The sequence below is a fragment of the Ursus arctos genome, chromosome X (genome assembly GCF_023065955.2).
Source record: "Ursus arctos isolate Adak ecotype North America chromosome X, UrsArc2.0, whole genome shotgun sequence".
Lineage (NCBI taxonomy): Eukaryota > Metazoa > Chordata > Mammalia > Carnivora > Ursidae > Ursus > Ursus arctos.
The window spans coordinates 107,013,725-107,026,085 of NC_079873.1; the positions used below are offsets into that span (position 1 = coordinate 107,013,725).

The 12,361-nt window shown below is 62.4% G+C and overlaps 2 protein-coding genes across 2 annotated transcripts; both read left to right on the forward strand.

The window, feature by feature from the left end:
• Positions 1-3,333: 3,333 nt before the first annotated feature.
• Positions 3,334-4,332, forward strand: LOC125281157 (melanoma-associated antigen 4-like). Its single transcript, XM_048213158.1, has 2 exons — positions 3,334-3,436; positions 3,602-4,332. Exons 1-2 carry the CDS (start codon positions 3,334-3,336, stop codon positions 4,330-4,332), a joined length of 834 nt encoding a protein of 277 aa, XP_048069115.1.
• A 6,366-nt stretch (positions 4,333-10,698) lies between these two features.
• Positions 10,699-11,406, forward strand: LOC125281156 (melanoma-associated antigen 10-like). The gene has a single exon (XM_048213157.1). The coding sequence runs from the start codon at positions 10,699-10,701 to the stop codon at positions 11,404-11,406; it is 708 nt and encodes a 235-aa protein (XP_048069114.1).
• Positions 11,407-12,361: the final 955 nt, after the last annotated feature.

Here is a 12,361-nt window from a genome sequence, read left to right on the forward strand (position 1 = left end):
CGGGATGGGAACACGTGGTGAGTCTTGACTTCTGCATCTGGGTGTCCGAGTGATAAAGGGCCTGTCGTAAGGAGCAGATCTCAGGTCTTTAGAGGCGAGGGCCCAGGCGCTTATGGGCGTCAAGGTATGAACCCTGAGGGAGGACAGAGGGGAACTCACAGAGGTCAGGCCCTAGTGTCAGTCCAGGAAGGCCCCTGGGCGCGATGGGGAAACGAGGCCAGTGTGGCTGGACTGGTGCATCCGGGTCTCCCGAGAGACTGGGGACCTGGTGAAAGGAGCCAATGCTCAGGTGGGCAGAGGGGAGACCCCATGGCCTGCTGGGCTTCATGCTGAGGATGCAGAGGGAAGACTGAAGGACGCTGGACCCCAGCACAGAGGCAGTGAGGGAAGGTCCGTGCAGGGGGGATTGGAGGTGGTGAGTCAGGACTTTTGCATCCCCAGTGTCAGAGACCCTGGGGGCCTGGGTGGAAGGAGCAGGGCCTCCCTCCGGTGTGCAGAGGAGAGGGCCTAGGCAGTAACCCGAGTCAAGCTATGAACTCTGAGGGAGGACAGAGGAGATCTCCCAGGGGTGGGGCCATAGTGTCAGTCCAGGAAGATCCCTGGGGGCCATGGGGATGCATAGCGAGCCTGCAGATCCGATTCTGGGTCTCAGGAGTCAGGAGGCGTGCGGTAAGGAGCACGGCCTCAGGTCGGAAGGCTGGGAGGGCCCAGCTTCTGTCGGGAGTCAAGGTGAGGACCAGAGGGAGGACAGAGGGACCCTGGGCCCAGTAGGGAATCAGTCCTGGGAGGCCCTTGAGTGGGACAAGCATGACATGAGGCGTGTCCTGACTTCGGCTCTGGGTCCCAGAGACACTGAGAGCTTGTTGTAAGGAGCGGCCTTCAGATGCAGGGATGAAGGCACAGGCCATCCAGGGAGTGCAGGTGGGCAATAGAGGATAGGCCTAAGTGACCCGAAGGAACCCATCTCAGGGAATCCCTGGCCTTTGTTGCCTGATGTGCCATCCAGGATCGTTTCCCATGGTTCTCAGGGCAGCGAGGGCTTTGGTCTGAGGGAACAGGGCTGGAGACAGCAGAAAGAGGAACACAAGATGTGCTGAGGCTCAAGCTAAGATCCCTGAGGGAGGACTCAGGGAGGGACCTGGACTCCAGAACAGGAACAGCGCACTGAAACCTGCCCCTGCTGTCAGCCCTGTGAGGCGTGTTGGTGCCAAGTCCACAGGCAGTGTGTCAGGACGTCCGCATCCAGGTCTGACAGAAGCGGGGGCCATGGTTTAAAAAACGAGGGGCAGGGGCTAAGGGGACTGGATGCGAGGACCCGGTGGGAGGACATGAGCGACCCTGAACCCCAGAACAGCATCAGGCCTGGCAAGCCCCTGAGCGGGAAGAGGACAAGTGGCATGTCCAGACTTCCACATCCGGGTCATAGAGCGTCTGGGGGTTCGGGTAAGAGGCAGATCAGGGTCAGCAGCAGGGAAGGTCAAATCCTCCCGAAGTCAAGGCGAGAACTCTCAGGGAGAACTGCGTGGACCCTGGACCCCAGAACAGAGTCACCGACGGGAGGCCATAGGGCAGCTGTCGCACCCCCACACTTGGCCTTGGATCTCACGGATGCGTGGGGCTGTCAGAGGGGAAAGGACTGGGGACAGCACAGGGCAGTCCCCGAGGGATGCAGGGTGAGCGTTGAGGACCTTAGAGCCTAAAACAGACAGTGATTTTGTTGCCCGTGGGCTCCTTCTTGGATGTCCCCCAAGCTGGGGGGAACATCTGAAGTGTTCTTGACTTCTGCACCTAGGGTCTGAGGGAGGTGAGAGCCTTGGTCTGAGGATTGTGGCCTCAGGTCAGCAGAGGGTGGAGCCCCAAGACTCTGAGGGAGGACTGAGCAGACCCCCACGCAGACATAGGGGTCCCAAATGAAGTCCTGCCCCGGTGGTCAGTCCTGCGAGGCCAGGCTGGGAGTCAAGAAAAGTAAGCACCCCACTTTCTCCCCTGGGTCTCCGCGGGGTGGTGGCGTTGTTCTGCAGGATGCATGCTGAGGATAGGAGAAGGGATAGTTCCAGCACCTGCCGAAAGTAAACGTGAGCACCTTAGGGACAAAGAGTGGACTCCTGCCCCTGGACAGAGGGACCAACCCCCGATCTGAGCTCCTTGTGAATTGGGTGGGGTGCAGGGGGAGGGCGTGGATTGCTGCGTCCTCACCCTTCTCTCCCAGCCCTCAGGCACGAGAGGACCATGCTGGGAGAGGTCTCAGTCAGGTCATCTGAGGAAGCCCTCCTGGGAGACACACAGGAGTCCCTGGTACTGCCAAGAATCCATGTGGGGACCCCTGAGAGAGGAGGGGCTGGGTCCGAACCCACCCCTCAGGAAAAGGAGGAGATGGCCTAGAAATCTGGCCAGGCCCTACCTGAGAACCCTGGGAACCCTGGGTGGAGCCTGTTGGGCTGAGCCCCTCCTCCTCTCCAGATCCCTGGTCTCAGGGAGGGGAGGGCCTGGGCCTGGGCCTGAGGGTCTGGACTCTAGTCAGTGGGGGAGGCAGGGACCTTGGCCCTGGCCCTGGCCCTGGCCCTGGTGGGGATGGAGGTGAGAAATGAGGGCATGCCTCCCACAGCAGGATCCCTAGGGACCAGGCTTGCCCTGCTACTTCTCTCAGCCATGGGGAGACAGGAAATGGTGGGCTAATTGATTTTTCCCTCTGGCGTCCTCCGGAGATGAGGCCTCAGCACAGGGCGGGTGAGAGTTTTCCCAGGCCTTCCGTGGGGTCAAGGTATCGACCAAGAGGCACACCCATCCCAGCACAGATGGAACCCCGAGCCTGGCCATCCCTGGACATCCGTGACAAGCCCTGTGGACCTTTGGCAGTTGTGGCCAGATGTGGGCCTCCTAGCTTACCTTCTGTGGAGTCTCAGGGCTGCGTGGCCTTGCTGTGATCCTTTGGCCTCAGTCCCACGTTGGGTGGGGCCCAGGCTCTGGCAGGGGAAATAGCCGCCTCTTGAGAGGCCAAGGAGGGGGCCACCCAGCCTGGACTGGTGGGGACCTCACAGAGTCCGACCCAGCCCTCCTGTCTGCACCCTGAGGTGCCCCTCCCTTTCTCCTCCAGGGGCTTCAAGAACTCAGAGTCGAGGTCTCTGCCTGAGGCAGGAGTCCCTAAGGTCACAGAGCAGGGGAGGCGCAGGGGAGTGCCACAGGTCAAGGTGAGGACCCAGGGGCTTGCCCTTCCCATCCTCTCCTAAGCAGGAAGCAGCCCACTGTCAGCTCTGGGACCTCAGGCCTCTGCAGGCCGGCTGGACTCTGAGGAGCCATCCCACCTCTGTCTTCAGGTTCAGCCCGACAGGCGCCATGTCCCTGGGTCGGAGGAGTGAGCTCTGGCAGCTGGAGGAAGACCCAGTCCCGGCCCAGAGCCTGGTGGAGGCACAGCTGTCCGGGGCTGGGGAGGAGGGGGGCCCATGTCCCTCCTCCTCAGCCTCTGCCTCCTCCCAGTCCAGCCCCTCTCGCATCTCCTGCTCTGCCCTGTTTCTGGGCCCTCCGGAGGAGGGGTCTGCTGCTGGGGGCCCAAGTGCTCCCCAGAGCCCTCAGAGTGCCTGCCCCTCCCCCACTGGCCTGGCAGCCACTGCATGGGGCCAGCCCCACCATGGCTCCAGCAGCCCAGATGAGGAGGGGTCGAGCGGCTGGGAGGAGCCCGAGGAAGCCCAGCCCCTGCTCCAGGACACACTCCAGGGGAAGGCTGCTGACCTGGTGGCGTTCCTGGTGCTCAAGTATCTCACCCAGCAGCGCACCAGCCAGGCAGAGATGCTGGAGGTGGTCGGCAACGACTACCAGGACGCCTTCCCCGTGATCTTCGGCCAAGCGTCCGAGTGCATGCGGCTGGTCTTTGGCGTGGATGTGAAGGAGGTGGACCCCAGCGACCACTCCTACGTCCTGGTCACCGTCCTGGGCCTCACCTGCGGTGGGTTGCCGAGTGGTGAGCAGGGCATGCCCAAGACCGGCCTCCTGGTGGTGCTCTTGGGGGTGATCGTCCTGGAGGGCGACTGTGCCCCGGAGGAGAAGGTGTGGGAAGTGCTGGGGGTCATGGGGGTGTACGCCAGCAGGGAGCACGTCATCTACGGGGAGCCCAGGGAGCTCCTCACCAATGTCTGGGTGCAGGAAGGGTACGTGGAGTACCGGCAGGTGCCCGGCAGCGACCCTGCCCGCTACGAGTTCCTGTGGGGTCCCAGGGCCTATGTTGAAACAAGCAAGTTCCAAGTGCTGGAGTATTTGCTGCGGGTCAGTCGCGGGCAGCAGCCTTCGTCCCTGGCCCTGTGTGAAGAGTCTGTGAGCGATGAGGAAGAAGGGGCCTGAGCCCCAGGGGTGGCCAGGCCCTTTCCAGGCTTTGGTGGGGCCAACAGATTCTCCTGCGGGATGCTGGGCGGGAAGTGAGGCTGCTTGCTGGTTCTTTCCTGTTACTGTGTGTGTGTGTGTGTGTGTGTGTGTGTGTGTGTGTGTGAAGAGGCAGCCCTGGGCTTTCTAAGGAGTGCAGGGCCAGGGAGGGTTGGGAGAAGAAAGCGGGGCAAGGAGCCTCCTTGGGGGGGATGGGAGGGGGCTGTTCTCTGTGATGACTCCCACATGCAGAGCTTGGTGTCCTCGAGGAAGCTCTCCAGTGGGGTTCCTTGGCATAGAAGGTTTCATCCGCTTCGGCGGCTGAGTGTGTGAGTGACATCCCCCCCCCCCAAACACACACAGCATTTGTCCTTACCCAGTTCAAGAGTTAAGAGTTTTGTCATGTCCTGGAAACCAGGTGGGACCCCTTGCCTCCTTCTTTGGGCTCTGGACCAAAATCACAGGGCATTGGTCTAAGGATGGGTTGAAAAGGTGAAAAAAGGAGGAGTGAAGTGATGGGGTCAGGAAATAGAGAAATAAAAGGGAAAGTTTGTTGGTTCTTGCTTCTGATGCTTTGCTGTCTGTCACTGTGCAAATGCTAAAGGCACACGCAGATGTGTGCTCCTGCATTGGCTTGGTTCTTCAAGAAAGGAGGAGAAACCTCCTGTCAGCGCAGAGGGAGCCCTGCTCGCCTTGATTGCCAGCCAGTGGCTGAGCTCTGCTCTCTGGAAGGCACTGTGGGTGAGCAGTGAGGACACCAGGAGAAGCAGGACACGTCCCAGGCATAGGGGACTGTGTCCAGCAGCCACAGTGTTGGCAGGAAGGTGGGGAGGGGTGCCCTGAGCCCTGCAGAAGAAGGGGAAGCAGGGTGACGGGGTGTGGCTCCCGGGGCGAGCACTGCAGTGCAAATGCCCCTGGCCCGGCCTGGGTGTCTGGGGAGACCAGAGGGGCGCCGTGATGGCTTCTGTGCAGCTGGTCACCAGGAACCTGCGTGGTGACAGTAGCCAGACTCCACTCTCTGCCTCCCTGTTAAGGAAGTGGTGGGGTGGGTGCGAGACTGGTTGTGAGGCGGACAGGCTCCAACCCCGCCTGCCCGAGTCCAGGTAAGGAGACCAGGGAGGACCGGGGGACCCCGGCCCTGCCCGTTCCCCTCTCCTCCCCCACCTACCCCCTCGCCGGAACCCATCGACGCCCGACGTGCTGGCGGCCCTAGGGGACCCCTTCCTAAGGGGTCCGGAAGTGACGAGCTCCGACTTCCGCCTCAGAGCTCTGAGAGCGGCGAGGACCTCTGCGTGAGGGAGGCGGGATCTTGGTCAGCTGAGGCGAGGCGTGCAGGTAGACCCACCCGTGAGGGAGCACACTGGGGGTGGGGGTGGGGGTGGGGGTGGGGGTGGGGCGCCCAGGAGCCAGGTGGCCCCTGCCGTTAGCCCCGAGAGACCGCGGGCAGGGGCAGCGTCGTCCGGCTGCGCCCCTCCCGCCGGGGCCCAGGACAGTGGCCACAGGTCCCCAGAGGGACGGGCCCAGGCCCTCCCTGGAGCGGGTGGTGGGACCTGAGGGAGAACTGTGCGGCCCACCCTCCCCCGCTTCGGTCCAGGCACTGGGTTCCTGTTGCTGCCGGGCCCTGTGGGTCCCTAGGGAGGGTGGCCACAGAGGGCGTCTGGTGAAATGCACTTCGGGGGTCTGAGGGAGCTTAGGACCTTGGTCAGAGCGGAAGGATGCCAGGTCGGGAAGGGGCAGGGGCAGAGGCAGGCCCAGGGAGTCCAGGTAGGGACTGCGTGGGGACGGATCGGGGGCAGGACCCACGGACATAGAAGCCGGGGACAGAGGGGACCTCAGCGCGGTCGGGCCCCAGGGTCAGACCGGGAAGGCCCCTGGGAGGGATAGGGACACATGGCCGATGGGGCGGGACTGGTGCATCCAGGTCTCCCGAGAGACTGGGGGCCTTGGTGGAAGGACCAGGGACTCCCTCAGGTGGGCAAGGGGAGGACCCAGGTCCTACTGGGCGTTGTGGTGAGGATACAGAGGGAGGACTGCGGGACACTAGACACCAGCAGTCAGGGAAGGTCCACCGGGGGGGGGAGGGGAAGGTGGGTCCACGTGGTGAGTCAGGAGTTCCACATACGGGTCTCTGAGAGACTAAAGGCCTGATGGAAGGAGCGGATGCTCAGGTAGGCAGAAGGGAGGGCCCAGGTCCTGCTGGGCATCGTGGTGAGGATGCAGAGGGAGGACTGCTGGTCGCTGGACCCCAGCAGAGTCAGTCATAGAAGATACATGGGCGGGGGGGGTGCGGGGGCAATGCGCGGGGGGGGGGGGCGCGGATGGGAACACGTGGTGAGTCTGGACTTCCGCATATGGGTCTCTGAGAGATTAAACGCCTGATGGAGGGAGCCAAAGCTCAGGTGGGCAGAGGGGAGGGTCCTGGCGCGAATCGAGAGGAGACCAGGGATGAACCATAACGGAGGACAGAGGGGACCCTGGCAGAAGTCCGCCTAGGATGGCAGTCTAGGGAGCCTACCGGGCGGGATGGGAACACGCCGCCACTGGGGCCGGACTTCGGCAACGTGGTCTCCCGAGAGAATGGGGGCCTCGGAGGAAGAAGTCTGTCTTCCATCCGGTGGACAGAGGGGAGGGCCCAGGTCCTGCTGGGCTTCAATGTGAGGATGCAGAGGGAGGACTGAGAGACCCTGGTTCCTAGCACAGGGTTGCTATGAAGGCCCCTGGTGCGGGATGGGAACACGTGGTGAGTCTTGACTTCTGCATCTGGGTGTCCGAGTGATAAAGGGCCTGTCGTAAGGAGCAGATCTCAGGTCTTTAGAGGCGAGGGCCCAGGCGCTTATGGGCGTCAAGGTATGAACCCTGAGGGAGGACAGAGGGGAACTCACAGAGGTCAGGCCCTAGTGTCAGTCCAGGAAGGCCCCTGGGCGCGATGGGGAAACGAGGCCAGTGTGGCTGGACTGGTGCATCCGGGTCTCCCGAGAGACTGGGGACCTGGTGAAAGGAGCCAATGCTCAGGTGGGCAGAGGGGAGACCCCATGGCCTGCTGGGCTTCATGCTGAGGATGCAGAGGGAAGACTGAAGGACGCTGGACCCCAGCACAGAGGCAGTGAGGGAAGGTCCGTGCAGGGGGGATTGGAGGTGGTGAGTCAGGACTTTTGCATCCCCAGTGTCAGAGACCCTGGGGGCCTGGGTGGAAGGAGCAGGGCCTCCCTCCGGTGTGCAGAGGAGAGGGCCTAGGCAGTAACCCGAGTCAAGCTATGAACTCTGAGGGAGGACAGAGGAGATCTCCCAGGGGTGGGGCCATAGTGTCAGTCCAGGAAGATCCCTGGGGGCCATGGGGATGCATAGCGAGCCTGCAGATCCGATTCTGGGTCTCAGGAGTCAGGAGGCATGCGGTAAGGAGCACGGCCTCAGGTCGGAAGGCTGGGAGGGCCCAGCTTCTGTCGGGAGTCAAGGTGAGGACCAGAGGGAGGACAGAGGGACCCTGGGCCCAGTAGGGAATCAGTCCTGGGAGGCCCTTGAGTGGGACAAGCATGACATGAGGCGTGTCCTGACTTCGGCTCTGGGTCCCAGAGACACTGAGAGCTTGTTGTAAGGAGCGGCCTTCAGATGCAGGGATGAAGGCACAGGCCATCCAGGGAGTGCAGGTGGGCAATAGAGGATAGGCCTAAGTGACCCGAAGGAACCCATCTCAGGGAATCCCTGGCCTTTGTTGCCTGATGTGCCATCCAGGATCGTTTCCCATGGTTCTCAGGGCAGCGAGGGCTTTGGTCTGAGGGACCAGGCCTGGAGACAGCAGAGAGAGGAACACAAGATGTGCTGAGGCTCAAGCTAAGATCCCTGAGGGAGGACTCAGGGAGGGACCTGGACTCCAGAACAGGGACAGCGCACTGAAACCTGCCCCTGCTGTCAGCCCTGTGAGGCGTGTTGGTGCCAAGTCCACAGGCAGTGTGTCAGGACGTCCGCATCCAGGTCTGACAGAAGCGGGGGCCATGGTTTAAAAAACGAGGGGCAGGGGCTAAGGGGACTGGATGCGAGGACCCGGTGGGAGGACATGAGCGACCCTGAACCCCAGAACAGCATCAGGCCTGGGAAGCCCCTGAGCGGGAAGAGGACAAGTGGCATGTCCAGACTTCCACATCCGGGTCATAGAGCGTCTGGGGGTTCGGGTAAGAGGCAGATCAGGGTCAGCAGCAGGGAAGGTCAAATCCTCCCGAAGTCAAGGCGAGAACCCTCAGGGAGAACTGCGTGGACCCTGGACCCCAGAACAGAGTCACCGACGGGAGGCCATAGGGCAGCTGTCGCACCCCCACACTTGGCCTTGGATCTCACGGATGCGTGGGGCTGTCAGAGGGGAAAGGACTGGGGACAGCACAGGGCAGTCCCCGAGGGATGCAGGGTGAGCGTTGAGGACCTTAGAGCCTAAAACAGACAGTGATTTTGTTGCCCGTGGGCTCCTTCTTGGATGTCCCCCAAGCTGGGGGGAACATCTGAAGTGTTCTTGACTTCTGCACCCAGGGTCTGAGGGAGGTGAGAGCCTTGGTCTGAGGGTTGTGGCCTCAGGTCAGCAGAGGGTGGAGCCCCAAGACTCTGAGGGAGGACTGAGCAGACCCCCATGCAGACATAGGGGTCCCAAATGAAGTCCTGCCCCGGTGGTCAGTCCTGCGAGGCCAGGCTGGGAGTCAAGAAAAGTAAGCACCCCACTTTCTCCCCTGGGTCTCCGCGGGGTGGTGGCGTTGTTCTGCAGGATGCATGCTGAGGATAGGAGAAGGGATAGTTCCAGCACCTGCCGAAAGTAAACGTGAGCACCTTAGGGACAAAGAGTGGACTCCTGCCCCTGGACAGAGGGACCAACCCCCGATCTGAGCTCCTTGTGAATTGGGTGGGGTGCAGGGGGAGGGCGTGGATTGCTGCGTCCTCACCCTTCTCTCCCAGCTCTCAGGCACGAGAGGACCATGCTGGGAGAGGTCTCAGTCAGGTCATCTGAGGAAGCCCTCCTGGGAGACACACAGGAGTCCCTGGTACTGCCAAGAATCCATGTGGGGACCCCTGAGAGAGGAGGGGCTGGGTCCGAACCCACCCCTCAGGAAAAGGAGGAGATGGCCTAGAAATCTGGCCAGGCCCTACCTGAGAACCCTGGGAACCCTGGGTGGAGCCTGTTGGGCTGAGCCCCTCCTCCTCTCCAGATCCCTGGTCTCAGGGAGGGGAGGGCCTGGGCCTGGGCCTGAGGGTCTGGACTCTAGTCAGTGGGGGAGGCAGGGACCTTGGCCCTGGCCCTGGCCCTGGCCCTGGTGGGGATGGAGGTGAGAAATGAGGGCATGCCTCCCACAGCAGGATCCCTAGGGACCAGGCTTGCCCTGCTACTTCTCTCAGCCATGGGGAGACAGGAAATGGTGGGCTAATTGATTTTTCCCTCTGGCGTCCTCCGGAGATGAGGCCTCAGCACAGGGCGGGTGAGAGTTTTCCCAGGCCTTCCGTGGGGTCAAGGTATCGACCAAGAGGCACACCCATCCCAGCACAGATGGAACCCCGAGCCTGGCCATCCCTGGACATCCGTGACAAGCCCTGTGGACCTTTGGCAGTTGTGGCCAGATGTGGGCCTCCTAGCTTACCTTCTGTGGAGTCTCAGGGCTGCGTGGCCTTGCTGTGATCCTTTGGCCTCAGTCCCACGTTGGGTGGGGCCCAGGCTCTGGCAGGGGAAATAGCCGCCTCTTGAGAGGCCAAGGAGGGGGCCACCCAGCCTGGACTGGTGGGGACCTCACAGAGTCCGACCCAGCCCTCCTGTCTGCACCCTGAGGTGCCCCTCCCTTTCTCCTCCAGGGGCTTCAAGAACTCAGAGTCGAGGTCTCTGCCTGAGGCAGGAGTCCCTAAGGTCACAGAGCAGGGGAGGCGCAGGGGAGTGCCACAGGTCAAGGTGAGGACCCAGGGGCTTGCCCTTCCCATCCTCTCCTAAGCAGGAAGCAGCCCACTGTCAGCTCTGGGACCTCAGGCCTCTGCAGGCCGGCTGGACTCTGAGGAGCCATCCCACCTCTGTCTTCAGGTTCAGCCCGACAGGCGCCATGTCCCTGGGTCGGAGGAGTGAGCTCTGGCAGCTGGAGGAAGACCCAGTCCCGGCCCAGAGCCTGGTGGAGGCACAGCTGTCCGGGGCTGGGGAGGAGGGGGGCCCATGTCCCTCCTCCTCAGCCTCTGCCTCCTCCCAGTCCAGCCCCTCTCGCATCTCCTGCTCTGCCCTGTTTCTGGGCCCTCCGGAGGAGGGGTCTGCTGCTGGGGGCCCAAGTGCTCCCCAGAGCCCTCAGAGTGCCTGCCCCTCCCCCACTGGCCTGGCAGCCACTGCATGGGGCCAGCCCCACCATGGCTCCAGCAGCCCAGATGAGGAGGGGGTCGAGCGGCTGGGAGGAGCCCGAGGAAGCCCAGCCCCTGCTCCAGGACACAGTCCAGGGGAAGGCTGCTGACCTGGTGGCGTTCCTGGTGCTCAAGTATCTCACCCAGCAGCGCACCAGCCAGGCAGAGATGCTGGAGGTGGTCGGCAACGACTACCAGGACGCCTTCCCCGTGATCTTCGGCCAAGCGTCCGAGTGCATGCGGCTGGTCTTTGGCGTGGATGTGAAGGAGGTGGACCCCAGCGACCACTCCTACGTCCTGGTCACCGTCCTGGGCCTCACCTGCGGTGGGTTGCCGAGTGGTGAGCAGGGCATGCCCAAGACCGGCCTCCTGGTGGTGCTCTTGGGGGTGATCGTCCTGGAGGGCGACTGTGCCCCGGAGGAGAAGGTGTGGGAAGTGCTGGGGGTCATGGGGGTGTACGCCAGCAGGGAGCACGTCATCTACGGGGAGCCCAGGGAGCTCCTCACCAATGTCTGGGTGCAGGAAGGGTACGTGGAGTACCGGCAGGTGCCCGGCAGCGACCCTGCCCGCTACGAGTTCCTGTGGGGTCCCAGGGCCTATGCTGAAACCAGCAAGTTCCAAGTGCTGGAGTATTTGCTGCGGGTCAGTCGCGGGCAGCAGCCTTCGTCCCTGGCCCTGTGTGAAGAGTCTGTGAGCGATGAGGAAGAGGGGGCCTGAGTCCCAGGGGTGGCCAGGCCCTTTCCAGGCTTTGGTGGGGCCAACAGATTCTCCTGCGGGATGCTGGGCGGGAAGTGAGGCTGCTTGCTGGTTCTTTCCTGTTACTGTGTGTGTGTGTGTGTGTGTGTGTGTGTGTGTGTGTGTGAAGAGGCAGCCCTGGGCTTTCTAAGGAGTGCAGGGCCAGGGAGGGTTGGGAGAAGAAAGCGGGGCAAGGAGCCTCCTTGGGGGGGATGGGAGGGGGCTGTTCTCTGTGATGACTCCCACATGCAGAGCTTGGTGTCCTCGAGGAAGCTCTCCAGTGGGGTTCCTTGGCATAGAAGGTTTCATCCGCTTCGGCGGCTGAGTGTGTGAGTGACATCCGCCCCCCCCCCCCCCCCCACACACAGCATTTGTCCTTACCCAGTTCAAGAGTTAAGAGTTTTGTCATGTCCTGGAAACCAGGTGGGACCCCTTGCCTCCTTCTTTGGGCTCTGGACCAAAATCACAGGGCATTGGTCTAAGGATGGGTTGAAAAGGTGAAAAAAGGAGGAGTGAAGTGATGGGGTCAGGAAATAGAGAAATAAAAGGGAAAGTTTGTTGGTTCTTGCTTCTGATGCTTTGCTGTCTGTCACTGTGCAAATGCTAAAGGCACACGCAGATGTGTGCTCCTGCATTGGCTTGGTTCTTCAAGAAAGGAGGAGAAACCTCCTGTCAGCGCAGAGGGAGCCCTGCTCGCCTTGATTGCCAGCCAGTGGCTGAGCTCTGCTCTCTGGAAGGCACTGTGGGTGAGCAGTGAGGACACCTGGAGAAGCAGGACACGTCCCAGGCATAGGGGACTGTGTCCAGCAGCCACAGTGTTGGCAGGAAGGTGGGGAGGGGTGCCCTGAGCCCTGCAGAAGAAGGGGAAGCAGGGTGACGGGGTGTGGCTCCCGGGGCGAGCACTGCAGTGCAAATGCCCCTGGCCCGGCCTGGGTGT

Bases quoted from the DNA above. Each gene is read 5' to 3' on its own strand.
- LOC125281156 (XM_048213157.1), top strand. From the start codon at position 10,699: ATGGCTCCAGCAGCCCAGATGAGGAGGGGGTCGAGCGGCTGGGAGGAG.
- LOC125281157 (XM_048213158.1), top strand. From the start codon at position 3,334: ATGTCCCTGGGTCGGAGGAGTGAGCTCTGGCAGCTGGAGGAAGACCCA. The intron at 3,437-3,601 runs GCCCATGTCCCT...CTGGCCTGGCAG, and splicing joins CGGGGCTGGGGAGGAGGGGG to CCACTGCATGGGGCCAGCCC.